Source organism: Melospiza melodia, chromosome 21 (assembly GCF_035770615.1).
Source record: "Melospiza melodia melodia isolate bMelMel2 chromosome 21, bMelMel2.pri, whole genome shotgun sequence".
Lineage (NCBI taxonomy): Eukaryota > Metazoa > Chordata > Aves > Passeriformes > Passerellidae > Melospiza > Melospiza melodia.
The window spans coordinates 13,515,421-13,534,183 of NC_086214.1; the positions used below are offsets into that span (position 1 = coordinate 13,515,421).

The 18,763-nt window shown below is 51.0% G+C and overlaps 1 protein-coding gene across 12 annotated transcripts in view; it reads right to left on the minus strand.

Moving 5' to 3' along the window:
- MSI2 (musashi RNA binding protein 2) overlaps positions 1–18,763 on the minus strand; it is a 197,812-nt gene that overhangs the window by 30,106 nt on the left and 148,943 nt on the right. For 11 of the 12 annotated variants that reach the window (XR_010030231.1, XR_010030230.1, XM_063173856.1 and 8 more), the window contains exons 9-10: positions 15,572–15,686; positions 8,858–8,932 (exon numbers count right to left, since the gene is read on the minus strand). Coding sequence is in view for 10 of the 12 variants with exons in the window: in XM_063173856.1 (XP_063029926.1) it covers positions 8,858–8,932; positions 15,572–15,686 (190 nt within the window). In the remaining 2 variants the exon portion in view is untranslated. Of the gene's footprint in view, positions 1–4,945; positions 6,414–8,857; positions 8,933–15,571; positions 15,687–18,763 lie in introns of those variants that run through there. The other variant, XM_063173866.1, reaches the window with a different exon arrangement.

Here is an 18,763-nt window from a genome sequence, read left to right on the forward strand (position 1 = left end):
CTGTGTTATCCTCTTTGGAGAATCTTTAGGCTTCATTTCAAAAGTATCAGAGACTCAAAACCATGAAGCAGAAGAGCCTGGTAGGTTTTTTTTGAAGGCTGGCAGGCGTGGGTCCAATTTACCGGGCAAAAATGTCGTCTTTAATGGTGAACACACACAAGCGAAAGCTCCATCCCAAAACAATCCCTTTATGTTTAAACCCTTCATCTTCCAGGCTCTCTGTCTCACACTCCCCCTCCCTTTCTATAAGGAAACACAAATGAGAAAGAAAAAAAAAACTGCTACTACTCCAAGGTTGAGATGAAGAACTCAGTGCTGAATATTTTGAGAAGAACATACACCCAGAGAAATCAAATGTTCCCTAGAACTGATCAAAGATCGGGGTTCTACCACATCATTCACAACTCATTACCACGGTTTAGTAGCAATTAACTCCTTGGGATTTGATTGCAGACTCTATGAAGCTTTCTCAAAGTTTGCAGAGTCTACGAGGCTCCTCCATCCCAGCACAGCTGAGGAACAGCACCCAGCAGAGCAGGGCAGAGCTCCAGGGAAACAGGACGGTGCTTTCCTAAGGGTCTGATCAATTCTATTAACACTTCCAGTATGTCCAAACCGGCTCTGACTCCTGCATTGAAACAGACCTGAAGTGCTTCCCTTTGTCTTTTTCCACTGGGTTACATCAACCTTGTTAAAAAAACCAGGGAATTTAATCCAGAACACACATCCACGTGCATCATGGACCCTCATCCCAGAGCCTCTGCACCACCCAGGGCACAGCCTGGACCAGGTCTGATACCCTCCATGTCTGTTTGCAGATGGATCTTATGCTGAGCAAATATTCCCATTCTGGAACTTCAACAAAACAATAAATCCCAAATATAGTTCATTCAGAATTTGGCACTTCCACTTTATGTACAGTAAATGACCCATTTTTCAGCTGTTGGGACTCTCAGGCCGTGATCCTTTTAGGAGGAGAATGGTGCATTTCTGCCCAGTAATTACTTCATGCATCAGTGAGACAAAGCTTTGTTTGTCCCCAAATTATCATTCTGTGGCATTTCAAGTGCAATAACCCTTTTGCAGTTATTTCACTATACTGAAAACTGGGAAACTTCTCAAAGGCAAACAGTTTGTTTTAAAAAAAGCCACTTATTCATAAAACCACAAACCAAGAAGCAAAAGCTGGTAGCTGGTTTAGGTTAACAACATCCAATACCCAACCTAACCCTGCCCACTGGCAGTTTGAAGCCATTCCTCCCTGTCCTGTCCCTCCAGGCCTTGTTAATAGTCTGTCTCCATCTTTCCTGTAGGCTGCCCTGAAGCCTTCTCTACCCCAGGATGAATAATTCCAATCCTCCCAGCCTTTCCCTGTAGGAGAGGTGCTCCATCCCTTTCATATCCTGGTGGCTTCCTTTGGACTCACTACCACTGATTTTAAAGGCCAAAGCCAAACACTGATCAGAGATTTTTAATCAACAAGTTAAGCGCAAAGGCAAGGAAGGCTGCAGGGGCAGGAGCTCACTGGCCCCAGGTAAGCAGCTCTGAATTTCTGCATTTCAGTCACCTGCTGCTGGATGAACAAGGGCAGGGTAGATGGAAGCACATTAAGGCACCTATCTGGAGTTCAGCAACGTGGCACTGATTTGCTTCAAGCCTCATTTCCGCTGCTCTGATGGTAAAGAAAATGAGCTGTTTGGTTAAGCTGCTTGTCTCAATTTTTATGAATGACCCAAACTATCTGGGTAAGTATTATTTAAAGACAGGTCCTTGATGATGAACAAAGGCATAAAAAGAACTCGTGTCTGGAGGCTGAAGCTGAAAAAAATTCAACACAAAGAGGCAACTTCATAAAAGAGAAGGCAGTAAATCACAGGACAAGGTTAGCAGAGGGTGGGGAACTCTTCACTACTCACATGCAGCTCACCCAGCACAGCCATCACTGGCAGACAGGGACACTCCCAGTGCCCCACTGCAGAGCTGCCACTCGCATTCCATAATCCATGTTATGAGGGAGGTCACAGGAGAGATTGGGATGCTGAGCCCAGAGATCCTCAAGGCATTGCTGCAGCAGCTACCAGCACTGCTCCTGGGCAAGGCAGGACCTGGACGCTCCTCAGTGGCCAGCTGGAAACCTACTGCTAAAACATTCACATTTGATTGTTTCTGTGCTGTAAGGAGACACATCTTGTCCAGTTCTTTGTAACCCCCGCCCCAGTTTTGAACAGCTTTAGTCAACAATTGTTTCTGCAGAGGCACAAGGCAGGGGAGCCATGGTGCTCGGACACAGAATTCCCTAGGGCAGGATGGGCACTACCAGAGCACACTCCTCCCTCTGCAGGGTTATCCATGTTTTCCTCCACACACCAGTGTTCAGTGTTTGTGTTACGCCTCTTTACTCCTGTGAGTAATTGCTCTCATTAACCCTCCTGGTCACTGCAGCTGTGGCCTGTCCTCAGCTGAATCCATCGCCCCAAAACACACAGAGCTCTACAGACACCAGCAGCTTTGGTTCTTTTCCTTTCCTCTCCTCTCTGCACCTTCAGGATCACTCATTTTCAGGGCAATTGAACCTCAAGTTTTAAAGCCTCTGACACCAGGCACAGATCAGTGAGCAGCCAAGAACAGGACAATCAGTGTTCAAGTTCAACATTTGAGATGTTCTTATTTCTCAGTTATTCAAGTTATAAGTGGAGAAAAGTCTAATGAAGGACCTGGACAGTTTTGGGCCTCAGCCAGACATGATATACAGCCAAACCTCCAGAGCAGCCTCACTCACAGTGAGAGGATGGGGCAGGAAAAGGGGACAGGCTCCACTGTCACCAGCCACGCTCTGCTGCCACTGACAGTGCTGAGAGCCAGACCATCAGCACAGACCAACAGCTTCTCTCTGGAAAATCTCACCCCAAATCTCACAATAAGGTTACTTTCAGGGGTAGGGGGAAATAGAAGATGAAAAAAGCCTTTTACACAATTCTCTGCAACATCAAAATCCACAGCTTTCCTCAGAAAAACTGTGCCTTAAAGGCAAAGGTGCTTCAGCTCTGCTCAGAATCAGAGAACAGCTCTAGAGACCATTTCTTCCTGCAAGAAAAAACAATAATCTAAGCAGAACTTGAAGGAGAACCTTCTGTCTGGAGATTTATGGGCTCTGCTATATTAATTTCTCAGTATGCTGTCTGCAGCTCCAGCTGCTCCTCCCTCCAGGGATGCGCCTGCAATGGGAACGGCCCCTCCTCAGCACAACACCCAAAAGCTTAATTTTAAACCAGGTCCAGTCTAAAGGCTTTGTTTTCAGGCTGGAGGCTGAAATGGAGAGGTGGGAAGAGGTAACTCAGGTGGTTCCAACAGACTCCAAATGCACTCTGTAAAGCAGTGATGCCATGCAGATGCAGTGATGTGTTCAAACAAGGCATGCAGGGCAGGGGACAGCAGAGCAGGCTTAAGCAGTTAAGAAAGGGTTAGACAAAGGAGTGAGAAAAATCTCCAGCTCTGTTCCACGTCTCTTGCTGGTACAAGGCTTAACTAACTGAACAATTTGAAATAGGTTTTACATTTCCTCCTCCCATTTTGCAGCTGCCACCAGGTCCTCCTCTTCTGAGCGTTACGTTTGATCATTCCAGTACCACGAGCAGACAAACTTTGCTCCCATCAGTAAATGTTCTACAAGCCTCACACTTGTGTGACAGTGCTTGAAGAGTGCTTTACAGAGCTGACCCCTATTAATACACGCGTCCTCGCTCCCTGTGGGTACAGAAGCCATGGGCAGGCTGCACTTTAAAATCCCTTTACCCACCAGAGCAGGAGGCTGGGCGCCCCAGCACAGGGCAGCGTGTCCTGGGGACATGAAGCACCCCATGCCCCAGGCTGGTGTTCTACAGCACTGCAGTGGGACAGGGGGAATGGCTGGCTTCTGGGATGCTGCAGCCACATCCTTTTCCATCCCCACTGCACTCCCCTTTGAGGTGATTAACCAAGGGGAACCAGTGCAGCAGAACTTGCATCGGGGTGTCCTAAACCCAGACACAGGAACCTCCTGCCCTCTCCTCCTCCTCCTCTCACGACACCATGACAAAGAAGCCTTGAGCACAACATAACAATTCCCCTTATCTTTGGCACCAGTTCCTTCTCCTCACCTGGAAAATTCCTATTTTCTAGTTCTTCCCTCCTAGGGGAGCACCACACATAACTGTACACACGATACCTCCCTGCCCGCACTGATGGCTGAACACTGTGGGACTGTCATCGGGAATGAAAGTCAATTAAACTCAACAGAAAGTTGGTTTAAATGCTCTCACAGTAACAAACCCCATCAGTTTGAGACTTTGAACCATCCTGTGCTGCATTTCCACTGCCCCAGGCACTGCAGGAGCGTGACCCAAGGCTGAGCCCATGGCCTTTGCAGCACCAGTATTAATAAGCAAATATATTTCCCTCAGCTCTGCAAAGTTTGTGAAAATATTTGTTTTCCTCACCTCTCACCATATACAAAGGTTTTAATAAGCTTTAACAAACATACAAGCAAACAAACCCTTAATTAAAATAAATAAATTAAATTTCTAACCTGAAGGCTTCTATGAAACTTTGACAATCCCCAAGCACTCAGGTGATGATGGGAGAAAATATAACTGGGATAAAGGACAGTGCAGAACATCCCACCACAGTGTGAAGGACCAGGGGGATGCTGCAATTTCCTCTCTCCCCAGTTAGGAGTACATTTTGTCTTTTCTTTGGGTATAATTTTTGCTGTAAACACACCTTGCATGTAACTGTTCCTCTGCAGGTTCTTCAAACAGTGGGTCACACGTTTTGAGTGATGATTTTATTCTTTTATTCAACTGTCATTGGTACTGGTTATTTGGGGTGTCCAAACCGAAATATTAAAATTGCAAGCTAAGAGAGCAGCAACACAGTAGATCCTTTGTAAACAATTTATTATTATTTTCTACCTCAGTTACTTACAGGAAAAAAAGTCATAAAAAAGAAAAAAAAAAGGAAAAAAAAAGAAAAAAAAAAAAAGAAAAGCACAGATGGACTATTTACAAAAAATGAGAAAATTCACAATAGCCGAAATGTTTGCAAATCATGCACACTAAGACAAGTTCACAAAAGCAAAGCAATTCATAGCAAAAAACCCCAAACAAAATAATAAGAAGCCATACAGATTAAAAAAAGCTATTGCCTGCAGAAAAGTCAAAAGAAAACTACCCAAGTATTACATCAAGCATCTTTAATGAAATGAACAGCACAGCCATGGATTGTAGAGCCTTTGACACTGACATTTTAAACAAGTGGATTAACAAACATTGAAATGCATTACAGTTCTACTGTAAGCATGCACCATACTTCTCACAAACTTATCCAATGGGTAGCAACACTTCAGGAAGAGCAGAATTTAAAGAGAATGGTGTTTTCTACCCAAAAGTCCAGAATCTGGTCGTGTTAAATAAAGCCAATGGATGGAGGCGTGCAGCTCTCCTGCCACGTGCATGGGGATGAAGAGGCGCAGGGCGATGCAGCTGAAGCAGGGAAAGCTTGGCCACAATTTAGGAAATTTTGCCCATGATTTGCAAGCAAAGTTTGGAAGGAGAAGCAGCTGCAGGGAGTGTGAAGGACCATCGCTGGTCAGACTTAGATCAAAGAATCAGAGAAACCCAGACTGGTTTGGGTTGGAAGGGACCTCAAAGCTCACCCAGTGCCAGCCCTGCCACGGCAGGGACAGCTCCCACTGCCCCAGGCTGCTCCGGGCCCTGCTCTGGGGCAGGAATTGCTGTGGGGGCAGCAGCAGCCCTGAGCCCCTCTCACCATGGCCCTGGTGGGGTGTGGCAGCTCCCAAGGAGCCCCAGGCCAATGGGGCAGGCGTGGGGCTGTGACACACAGAGGGGGGGCACAGCTGGGTACCACAGCCCTGCCAGGGACAGGGGACACCCCTCGGCGTGGGGTTTGTGCCACTGCTGGATGTCACCACGTTAAAGAGCACCAGCCACTCTCTCTGTGAGACCAAATCAACCCAATCATCCTCCTTGCTGCGTCAATAAAATGATTTCTACGAAGTTTGTGAGAAGTCATGCCTTCGGAACGCCCCTGACCCCGTCCTTGTGAGTTACATTCCAAGTGGGCATTAAAAACTCATAACAAAGCAGAGGAAAAAAAAATTAAAAAAAAAAAAAAAAGCAAACTCAAAGCAGTGAGGATATGGAGCCTTTAAAAAAATAAAAATAAAATAAAAAGTCCAGTCAATCAAACCAGCCAGTAAGAGCAGCAATTTTTCAGTGGACATTGATATTAAACATGGACCACCCAGGCTTTCTCTGTCTCTCTCTCATTAGCACTGTAGTAAACCCCGATTAATTTGTTATGCATCTTTAAGAACTAGTTGATAAAAATTATGTCTTGTGAAATCGGCAAATAGTCTGCAAAGTGAAATAAGAACAGAAATTAATAGATTAAACTGAAAAGATAAGTCCCAGAAATAAAAAAAAAAAAAAAAAAGAAGATACACAGAAAGGGAATGATTGCAATTAAAATAAAAAATAAAAGAGGCAATGTACTGCACGAGGAAGGGCTGGGAGGAACAATGGGATAGGAGGAGATAGAGAGTTGCCAAAGGGGTGTGTGCCTTGTCCCTGGGGCCAGGGGCTGTCCCATGCCATGGGAGAGGACAAGGGGCAGCCCCTGAGGGACAGGGACAAGGCAATGGGAATGCAAACGGGTGGGTCATGGCAGAACTCCTGGGAGCAGCCCAGAGTGCGGCTGAACATTTTTCTGTGTATTTGTACCGAGGCTGCACCACCAGGGCAGGAGGCAGGGGAAGCTCTCGCACCCAGGATGCTCCTGCAGAAAAGCCAAGATCTCCCCCCAAAACACAACACTGAGGTTTAAACCTGGCACCTCCCTCCTGCCCTGCTCCTGAGAGGCTCCCTGGTGCCAAGCTGTGCCCTGTGGCCCTGGGCTCTCTGCCCCAAACACTGCAGCAGTGGGGACAGCCCATCCTGCTGCTGCACCACTCCCCACCCCACACCTCCAGCCAGGACACTCCAACGGGCTGTGATTGTTGTGGAGACCTGAGCCCAAACCACCTGAGAAACTCCCAACAACTCTGGAAAGCTTCTCCCTGCTGCTAAGGAGGAACTGATGTGAGTGGGAGGGGAGCAGAGGAGCTCCGCAAGGTGAGACAGGGCCCTGAGCATCTCCTGCTCTCCTGCTCTCCTGCACTGACCCACAGCTTTCTGTGGGGACAACACACCTGGATCTATCTTCCATATTCAATCTCTGCAGGAGACTGAAAATAACCAGCAGTAACTGAACTCCTGCTTTGGTAAAAACAGGCCCTGAATAAAAATACATCTAAGGAGGGGTCGAGCCAAAGGCTTTGCTGTCAGTGAGCAAACACGGTCGCTTTAGACATGTTTGTAATTAAACTCATCTAACCTCTGCAGATTTCTGACATTAAACCTATCAAAGGAGTCTCTCCTTCAGTGCCTTTGTATGAATCAGCTGGTCCATGGAACTGTGAGCAGTCAGAGCCTGACACAACACACAAACACCTGCTGAAGCCTCCTCTCACCCCCAGCTCCTGCCAGACCAGACTGTCCTGCTGGTTCCAGAGGAACCAGAGGTGCTGTCACCTGCACCTGGGGACAGCTGCCATGTCCCCACCAGCCCTGTGCCACCCCAGCAGCTCTGCTGAATGCCTGACTCCCCAGCTGTTTCAGTCCCGGTGGGAAGATGCACCACAGGTGGGAAGAGGTGGCTCAGCTTCCAGAAGAGCCCTGGCATTTGTGAATTGGAGTAAACAAACCCTCACAGGGCTGTTCCCCTCGGTGTTAGCAGTCCTGCAAGAAACAGCCGCACCATAACCCCATCCCAAGGACCCTGCTCACCCTACAGATGACAACAATCTGCATTTTTCCACAGCAGGGTCCCATCCTGATGACCTAGGGCTGCACACACGCTTGCCCCAGCGTGCTGCAGGTGCAGCCAAGCACTGTCCACATCCTGAGCCACCCTAGAGACCCTCCCTGCGAGCTGCTGCATTCCCTCCCTGCTCAGCCACAAGCACCAAAGCTGTTCCACTCGTCCCAGCTGCCCGGGAGAGCCCTGGGGTGGAAGAAACCCCGAGCCCTGTGTGGAGCCATCCCACTGCAGGATGTGCTGGAAGGGCACGTCTGGATCCTGGATGGCTTTGTGGGATGCCCCATCCCTGAAGTGCTCGAGGCCAGGCTGGACAGGGCTCCCAGCAGCCTGACCCAGTGGAAGCTGCCCCTGCTCACGGCAGGGTTGGGCCTTTGGGGGTCCCTTCCAGCCCAAACCATCCTGCCTGTGCTTCCATCACCTCAATTCCCCCAAGCCGAGGGCAGGGGGGTCTGACCCGACCCCAGGGCCAGCCCCACACACACTGGGAGGGAGAGACCCCCAGCCCCAGCAGGGTGGGCTGTGCCCTCAGCAGTGCACGTTCACTTACCCCAGCCAGCACTGTGCAGGTCCCTGTGTGCGTGTGCATGTCTGTGTGCAGCTCTAGGAAGGAAAAACCCAGCAAAGGGAGGGGGACAGCTCTCTCCAGTGATCTCTCTTGCTTTTATGCTTTTAATTTAAGAAGTTTGTTTTCAAATAACCAGTACCAATTTATACATCAGGAAAAAAAAAATGTGTTGAAAATATGTCGCTATAAAAGTCTATTTTAAAATAGTAAAAAAAAAAAAAAAATTGCTGTTGTGTGAGATGCTCCCTGCAGACTTGCCTGTCTCAGCTTGCAGCTACAGACTTAAAAAAAAAAAAAGGAAAAAACCCAAAAAAAAACAAAAAAAAGGAAGGAAAGAGGGGAAATAAAGCATATCTGCAAATGAAATGTACATACCTGGGAACTGATAACTGTAACTTGGGGCAAATCCAGGATATCCTCGGCCATATGTTGCAACAAAATTCGGGTAACCTTGATCACAGACACGTAAAAAAAAAAAAACAAAAAAAAAAAAGAGAGAAAAGTTTGAGGATTAATGAAGGGGTTTTTTTGAAGGTTTTTTTTTTTTTTTTTTTGTTTGTTTTTTAACACAATGCACAATGACAGGGAGGATGGGTGAGACCCAATTTTACGGAGAGTATTAAAAAATCCGATTTATTCTGCTCATGCCAAACTGCAGAGAGGTTTCATCATTATCCTGAATAGAAACATCTCGAGCTGGCCCAGCTCCGAGCAGGAGCCCTGTCACTCTGGTAATTAACATGCACTTTGGTGTCTGCAGCCCAAGGACTGTGCATACTTGTTAGCTGCAAGAGTAAATGCCAAATGCTAAGGCTAAACACATAACACGGGTTTGCTCTGACATTTGGAGAGCTTACAATGAATGTACTTTGCTTCAGAGCTATTGACAGTTGGAGATTAAGGTAGTAGTAATTCTTTATCCCGGGAGTGTGAAGGACAACAGTTAACACATCAAAGACTTGGAGGCAGCAGAAACGAGCCGGGGAGTCAAAGAGCTTTTAATTTTTCAGGAAAGTAAAAGGAAGCTGCCTGAGGTGCCTCTGAAGGCCCCTTCCGAGGCACAGCACCGACCTCGGGCAGCTCTGGGAGGTTTATTAGGGGAAAAGCTCACTGGAGAGCATTTCGTGAATAAAACAGCGAAGGCACAAAGTGGCAACTCTGCTGGCTTCACTCTCCTGCCTGTGAAGGAAAGTGCTGGATGTCCCACAGAGCCCTGGCCATGAGCGGGCTGGCAGCAGCCCTGGTCACACACGGTGCCCTGGTCACACACTGGGCCCTGGGGTCACACACCGTGCCCTGGTGTCACACACCGGGCCCTGGTCACACACGGTGCCCTGGTCACACACTGTGCCCTGGGGTGACACACTGGGCCCTGGGGTCACACACCGTGCCCTGGTGTCACACACCGGGCCCTGGTCACACACGGTGCCCTGGTCACACACTGTGCCCTGGGGTCACACACGGTGCCCTGGGGTCACACACTGGGCCCTGGGGTCACACACTGGGCCCTGGGGTCACACACTGGGCCCTGGGGTCACACACTGGGCCCTGGGGTCACACACTGTGCCCTGGGGTGACACACTGGGCCCTGGGGTCACACACCGTGCCCTGGTGTCACACACCGGGCCCTGGTCACACACGGTGCCCTGGTCACACACTGTGCCCTGGGGTGACACACTGGGCCCTGGGGTCACACACGGTGCCCTGGTGTCACACACTGGGCCCTGGGGTCACACACGGTGCCCTGGTCACACACTGGGCCCTGGGGTCACACACGGTGCCCTGGGGTCACACACCGTGCCCTGGTCACACACCGGGCCCTGGTCACACACGGTGCCCTGGGGTCACACACTGGGCCCTGGGGTCACACACTGGGCCCTGGGGTCACACACGGTGCCCTGGTGTCACACACTGGGCCCTGGGGTCACACACGGTGCCCTGGTCACACACGGTGCCCTGGTCACACACGGTGCCCTGGGGTCACACACGGTGCCCTGGTGTCACACACCGGGCCCTGGTCACACACTGGGCCCTGGGGTCACACACAGTGCCCTGGGGTCACACACGGTGCCCTGGTGTCACACACCGGGCCCTGGTCACACACTGTGCCCTGGTCACACACCGTGCCCTGGTCACACACTGTGCCCTGGGGTCACACACGGTGCCCTGGTCACACACGGTGCCCTGGGGTCACACACGGTGCCCTGGGGTCACACACGGTGCCCTGGTGTCACACACCGGGCCCTGGTCACACACCGGGCCCTGGTCACACACTGGGCCCTGGGGTCACACACACTGCCACCCCATTTTAACTTCCCCAAGCCATTCCCTCTGGTCCCACAGGGGCCACTTGCTCTGACCTGGATGTTCAATGTCCCAAGGTGTCCTGTGCACTCAGGGGGTTTCGTAAAATTCTAACCTCCCACTGATCCTCAACATTTCCTCACTCAGTTTTCCTAAAAGGAGGCACCACCCCGCACAATTCCAGGGCACAGAACGAGCCTCAGCATCAGCCCAGGCCTCTCCAACTTTTCCATCAGGACAAGTTCTGTCCTGCTGTCTGAAGCCAGTGGGAATGTTGGCAGCAGCTGGGCTGGAGCCCAGAGCAGGCTCAGCAGCTCTTGTGGGGGCTCCTGCCCTGCCTGGATCCATCCTGTAACACACCCATCCATCACTCAGCTGCTCTCCTGCTGCAGCAAGCCCCTCCATTTCCGATCAGATTCACACATACGTGCAGCACACTATCAATCATAATCTAGAAGTGGGAGATAAAAATGCCTGGGTGAATTCTGATGTGGGATTAGGCAGTGCCAGGGAAGGCAGCCCCACGACGCCCAGGGTATGCACACACTGCTGAGCCCTCCTTGCACAGCCCAACAGCTGGATTCCCTCTGAAATTAATCACCTCTGTCATTAAGTCAGATCTTTCAGAGTTAAGCTTTACAAACCTTTTTTCCTTTTTTTTTTTTTTTTAAGCAACACTATTGATAAATGGATTGTTTGCTAAGTAAGTAGCGCCATTAACACCCCTGAAAAATCGCTCTGCAGTGTCCACTGCAGCCCCTCTCTCCTTGCCAAGAGCAGGAACTCACTTTGCTCTGTCTCAGACAGTTGTGAAGCACATCTGCCAGCTCACAACTGCCAGGGCACGGTGCTGGGCAGCACCTGAGCTCTGCAGGTGTGGCACCCGTGTCCCCAGCCGGACCAGCACGGTGGGGCATGGCACTGCCCAGGTGCTTTGGATGCCCCCTCTGCTGCTGCCTGCCCTGGCACGGCCCTGGCTCTAACCCCTGCTGTCCCTGGCCAGCCCTGGCAGTGCCCGACAGCCCCAGCAGCAGCCAAGCTGCCCGGGGGCTCGGCTGGCACCGCCAGCACTCAGCACTCTCAAAGTCAGGCAGATGAAATCATAAATTTATAATACAACATTACTTCAATTTTCCTCTTCATTTACTGCTGCAGTGCCCAGCTCTGCTCTAACGACTCGAAGCCTGAACCTCGTGGGGACATTGCCTGGCTGAATATCAATGGTGTTTAACACCATGCCTACACGGATGCTTCATCAGGCCAAAGGATGGCCCTGCTGACCTGCCCAACACTCCCATTAGGTGCCATCTTCATCCTGCACTGAGAAGCTGATTTGCCTTGGTAGTCCTGAGGAGTGACCAATTCCTGGTAAGTAAACCAAAAATCCAAGTTTTGACTGCATTGCCTCCTTCCAAGCAAGACTGTCCTGTGCACAGAAGCAGAACTCAGACCAGCAGCCAAACCACTTTCACACCACTGCTTCTACCCAGCTCCTGTCCAGGCTCTGGAAATGTCTTTTCATTTTAAAATTTGCTAATGGGGTGGACAAAAGCTCATGGTCAATATGTGGGAATGCTGAGCACACAGGAGCCAGGGGACCCATGCAAAATTAGTTCAAATGCTCCAGAAAATGCAAGGAAGCTGTTGTCTCCAAATGTTGCTCTGAGTTGCAGCTGCTACTCCACTGAACAGTGTCTGGTGGAAAAGGAATGACTTTCTTTGAAGGGCACAAGCTTCCCTAATGCATGAGCTCAGCCCACCTAGACTGAGCGTGAGCAGGAACACAGAGCCCTGCCAGGACCTTCCCAAATCTGTTCCCATCTCACATCCCTCCAGCACTATGGGCTGTGAGCCTGGGGGCTGAGTGCTTCCAGCCCTGGAGGGGTGTGCAAGCTAAAGGGAGCCCAATTCTAACATTAAACACCAGCATGATGCCCAGCACCAGGAGAAATGAGTGCTGCCAGCCCCAGCTCGAGGCAGGCAGCACAGGGTCACCTCCAGAGCTGTGTGCCACCACTGTGGTGACTGCAGTATCCCAGACACAGAGAGCAGCTCCAGATGAGAGGGGACACAAAAACCATCTCCCCTTAATGCTGCTCCTCTGCTGCTCTCTTCTCTACAAGTTTGCAGGCACAGACCTGAACTGAGCACAGAAAGCTTTGGGGCAGTGCTGTGACACCCACACACCCTTGGGTGACAGAGCACACCAGGGCCAGGTGCCAGCGTGAGGCTCCAGGCACAGAGAGAGTTCTTGGTCACCAAACTGCTCCCACTCAGGAGGCACACAGGAGGCACACAGAGCCTGTCTGTGAGCACCCAAGGGGCTGGGGAGCAGCTCTGACTGCTGGCTGGGCTCACAGCGAGACGAGTGGGGCTGACTCTGCTCCACTCCTTGTGCAGAGAGGCTGATTAAAGCCCTGCTCTCCCTGAGAGCAGCAGTCCCAGCCCCGGCCAGCCCAGCAGAAGGCTCAGCCTGCCCCCGCTCTCCCAGTCAAAAAATCCTTTCAGAACACTTTAATTTTGCTCCAATCAACCAAATCATCACAGAAGCGGCTGCCTGCGCACCTTTAGACCCTGGCTGCTGCAGGCTCCTTGGGGAGGCTGTGATTAATGAAAAAGACCAACTTCCTTAATAGCTTTGGAGGGAGCCGCTCCCCGCTCCTTCCTTGGGGTTGTCTCGTGCCTTCGTTCCTCTGATTCCCTCCTCTGCCCAGGAACAGCAGCTGCAGAAGGTGACCTTGAGCAAGGATTTCTGCAAACAGGTACAAAATCCCTTCCAGAGCAGCCCCAGACGCTCTGGCTCAGTCCAGCTGGGCAAGGAACAGAATGGGGCAGACCTGACCTGGCCTCGTGAGTCCCCACAGAACAATCAGCAGCAGCAGTGATGGAACTCTGTGTCTGATCATTTGATGGGTTAATTATGCCCCTCTTCCTGCAGGGATGGGCTCTGCAGCCTTTGAAACAGGGGCTTTCTGAGGGCCATCCAGCAGCTCTGCTCTCCCGTGCTGCAATCTCCTTGTTTAGCACTTAATTATTTAACACGGTGCCACGGTAGCAAGCGGCAACTTGGAAGATGAAAAAGCAGCTCGAGTGGATAATGAAGCATCTGGCCTTCACTGTGGATCAATCAGCAATGCTCAGCCAGTCCCCCCAGTCTGAAATGCGGGGAGAGCAGTGTGGGACTGGCTGGAGGTGCCCTGGCCAGGGTGACCCCACTGCAGCAGCACCAACAGGTGCCCCAGCTCTCCCTCTGGGCAGCTCCACTCACTGATGGCTGCTTCCCTTAATGCTCACAGCTCGAGATAATCCTTTTCCAGAGAGAAACCCCAGTGGGAATGGATTCACGCTGCACCCCTGGGCTGAATTTTCCCTTCAGGACAGTGGGGTGGATCCAGCTCCATCCCCTCTGTGCCCAGTGCAAGGAAAAGGGCTGAGGGCACACGGTGGAGGATGATGCCATCCCTCCACACCCCACCTCGGGCAGCCCAGGTGGGAGAGGAACAGCACAATTCAAGTACAGTGGCTCAGGGAATGGGAACACACAGGTAACGAAATCACAGGCTGACTAGAGCAAGATAAATATTTAAAGCATAAAATGTGATTTCCAAACACTGTGGGGCAGGGTGGCGGTGGAGCGTGGGGACAGCAAAACAGATGATGAGCTGCAATAACCTGATTACACATCCAGAAATGGATCACCCCAGCCACACCAACAGAAGCACTATTAATTCTGAGATAAAGCAAACATGGCAGCAAGTTCTTCCTATCAAATCAAGCAGTGCCTGGTGTCAGACACCTCAGTGTAGCAGCCTGATCCTTTGCAGGAACTGGGTCCTCAGGCCTCACACCCACCCCAGGGGCTCTGCGGGTCCTGCAGCATCTCAGCCAGACCCTGAATCTGCTCAGCAGAGCTCAGGAGACCCAGATCCCAAGGCTGGGCTTTGTGCTCGGCTTCTGGGATCATCTAAACCCAGGACAGGAAAGTCAAAGCATCCTGAAGGGGGACACTGGCCTGGGAAAGGCTCACTGCTGCCTGGAGACACCTCCAGACTGCCCTCCCATTCCCATGTGCTTCATGGGCACAGGAGGTGGCAACTGAGGGGAACTCCAGGGATACAAAGGGAGCAGAAAGTTTAAAATATACAGTGTTTTACAAAAAAAAAAAAAAACATTGGCAATGGATTAGCAGCATTTTGGCCGAGAACAGAGTAACTGGGGTTGTCACATTATTTAGAAAGAATTATCTAGGCAGAAACAAATGAGAACCAATTATAACTAAATAGACCTCCTGCACAAATAGGAATTTGCCATTAAGTATCATTTATCCCATTTAATTAGTATTTTCTGGACACAATACTCAGGACTAAAATACCATTCCATCTCCTTGAAACTTGTAATTATTGTTGCGACCTGTCCTGTTCCGCATCCCCCCCACTTCCTCCATCCATGCCATTTAAGAAGCAGCAAGATTTTCAATTATCTGTGCTGAACTGTCAAAGCTACCTTTAAAAGAAGGGGAATAATGTGTGACTCAATTCCTCTAAAAAAGGGGAGAGATCATTTTTAGTCAGAATGAACACACTGCATCTTTCATCATTCTATTTTTGCGAGTAAGAGTAAAACAGGCTATTTAAAACATCCATTTAAATGCAAATTTTTTATATTCCAGGCTGGGGGGGGGGGTTTGAGAGTTAATCATTTAGCACAGACAGGATTATTTTCTTCACTCCACCCCTGCTAAAGTTGCAGGCTGGCACCCACACAGGTGTGGGGATCTGCACTTACCCAACATTCCCATCCCTAGCATGAACGCGTCCATGGTGTACGGCAATCCACGTGCCCTTCCTCTCGTCCCTGGTGGAAACATCACTTCTTTAGGTTGTGCTTTCTTACATTCTACCTATTGAGCAGAAACACGTACAAATGAGATGCAAATGAATTCCATGTAAATGTCAAATGCAGAACTGATCCACTTAAGGGGGGGAGGTTTATTTTTAGCACCTGCCTCCCCGCTCAAAGGTGAACTTCCAGCACAGCGGAACCACGTCTGGAAGAGCAAACGTGTGTGTCTCCTTAACCACCCACTGCAGCCCCCAAAGATGACACAAGTGCTGATTTAAGGAGTTCTGTGCTCCTGAAAGGGAGCCCAGCACTAGTGGGAGCGGGATGAATGGAGGGAGGGCTCCAGCGCGGCTCCACTGCAATCGATAACGCACGACGGCTCCCAGTGATCATTACAAAAAGCTCCTTTTAAAATAGGAATAAAGAATCGATATTTCTACCCAGCAGAAAATTTCTGCAAACCCTATTAATAAAGGATCTGCATTCTTTCACTTTCAGTTACTCCTGCTGCCTTGGGAAGCTGCTCAAGCTGCCCATGCACCATCCCATCAGCAAACTGGGACAATGTGGGCACAGGAGTGGAGCACCACAGCATGGATATATCCTGGGGACCTGGATGGTGCCTCTTCATCAACAGCAAAAGCAGAAAGAAAAGGGGCCTGGCTGCTCTTGTGCCAGAATCCAGCCCTGTCCTTGCAGGGAAGGGGATGGAGATGGCCAGGACATTCCAAAGCCACAGATACCTTTAGGGCAAAGCCCTGGAGGGATGTCCCACATGGGGCAGGACAGGCAATGGGGCTTCTCCAAGAGGAAATGTACATGGATTTATGAGTCAGGATTCAGCTCCATACTGAATTGCCCCTGAGAGTGCCTGATAAGGGTCTTTGTACACACATCTGGACCTCACTCAAACTTTCAATTCAGAGTTTCTGGGCACCTTAATAATTTCCAGATTTTTTCCACCTCCTCATAGGAGGATGTGCTACACTTTCAGCAGCCCAACAAAGAAAGGTTTAATTCTAAGGCTAAAAAAATAAAAAAAGAAAAGAAAAAAAAAAGGCAGGGAAACTAAAATTCACTATTTTTGTTTAGTCTAGTTTGGAGAATTAACCTTGCACTGGGGTACTCCTGGGTCAGGCAGAGCAGTCTCAGCCATGGGAAGCCAGGAGGGCTGAGCTGGGGAGTGAAAAGCCTCTTATACCCAGCACAACAAAACAGGCTGTCAGCCCTCAGCCCAGGATGTCTCACAAACCCCTGGCTAACAGCTTTCCAGGGAAAGCAGAATGTGAATATCCACAATGCACAAACCCCCATTGAGCCACCCAAAGACAAGGAGACTTTGTTGTGCCAGCCACGTGTGAGGGGCTGCAATCACCTTGGGGACAACGTGTCACTCACACCAGGCCAGCCACACCAGGCAGCAGCACAGGGCTTTCAGCTAAATTCAAAAAGTGCACTGAGTTGTGGGTCTGTTATCTACCACATTACTGACCAGTGGCTGGGGCTTGGAATTAAAGGGTCTGGGACAGGCCCTGGCACAGGGTGCCCAGAGAAGCTGTGGCTGCCCCTGGATCCCTGGAAGTGCCCAAGGCCCACAAAACCTGCAAAATCCCACCCTGAGAGGGAAGAAGAGCCACAGGTGCTGGGAGTGCCACAGCCTGCTCTAGAATAGCCAACGTTTCAGTCAGCTGCTCGAGAGCCTGACATGAGAGCTTGACCCCAGCTCATCACCCCTCTCACCAGCACGGTACCCAGGGTGTGCATGACTCCACACAGTGGGATCTAAGTAATTACTCCACCACATTTCTCTTCCAGCTACTTTTACTCTTCCTTAGAGAAACAGGTGTCTCTTTGCAAAGCACCTGCTCCTGTCAAGGGAACAACAGCCTGAGGACAGCTCGTTTGGGTTTATTGTCCCCCTGCAATGTTTGGAGCATCTCTGGCCTCCCACGTAAATTCCAACTTCCATTTATTAAATACCTCGCTGGCATTTTCTTTTCACTGTCCCACTGCTCGTTTAATATTACATTTGACATTCTAAGCTTTATGGATGGCAACAGGAGCAGAATGGATGAGCTAAAAATAGCCTGCCAGGGAGGCTGGAGCTGGAAATAGGCTGGGGAGCAGCGGCCCTGCTGCCCTCTGCCTGCCCTGCCTTGGGGACACGGCCAGGACAGGAGCAGCAGCAGGAGGGAGCTGGGGGAACAACAGCCCCAGCCCATGGAGCCAGCTGGGCATGGGGACAGGGAGGGGACAGGGATGGGACAGGGACACGGGCAGGGAGGGGACAGGGATGGGACAGGGACACGGGCAGGGATGGGACAGGGACACGGGCAGGGAGGGGACAGGGATGGGACAGAGACACGGGCAGGGATGGGGACAGGGACACAGGCAGGGATGGGGATGAGGACAGGGTGTCCCAGTCCCAGCTCACCAAACCCCATGGCCTCGGGCTGGGCCTGTGAGAGCTGCTCCCCTCCACGGCTCAGGGACACAGGGGGACACAATCCCAGTGTGACAGGGCAGCTGTGTGTCACACCAGCCAGCTGTGTGCCAGCCCCAGCTCCTGTCACACACACACACACAGCTCCCTGGCCCTGCATCCAGCTGCAGCCACAGCTCAGGGCCATGACTCAGTCCCCAGACAGGATCGTGTCTCATCCCCTGCCCGTGGGCTGCTTTCACAGTCAGGGCTGAGGGAGGGACATGAAGGGAACACTCAGAGATGGTGGCACCTGGAGGGGGCACTGAGCGGGCACGGGAGTGGGAAGGGGACATTTTAATTACCCAGCAACAAACACCAACACTCCAAACTGCCTCTCTTGCTCTTCCTGACGTTCCTGGAGTGGTTTCAGCCTGTCCCATGCTCCCTGCTCCCTTCCTGGGCAGCCTGGGCAGGAATCCTCCCCAGAGCTCGTGCTGTTCCTCCCTCCCAGGAGATGCCCAGGGCCAGGTGAGGCTTTCCCAGCCCACGGGTGCAGATACAGGGATGAAGCACCAAACACTGAGCCTGCCTGGGGCTCACAGCACCTGCTGCTCCCCCTGCACCTCCCCAGGCCCCTTCTGCTCCACAGAAAAGCCTCTCCTCAGAGTAACCAACCCTATGGAGTGTGCCCTCCTGCTTGGACAGGAAAA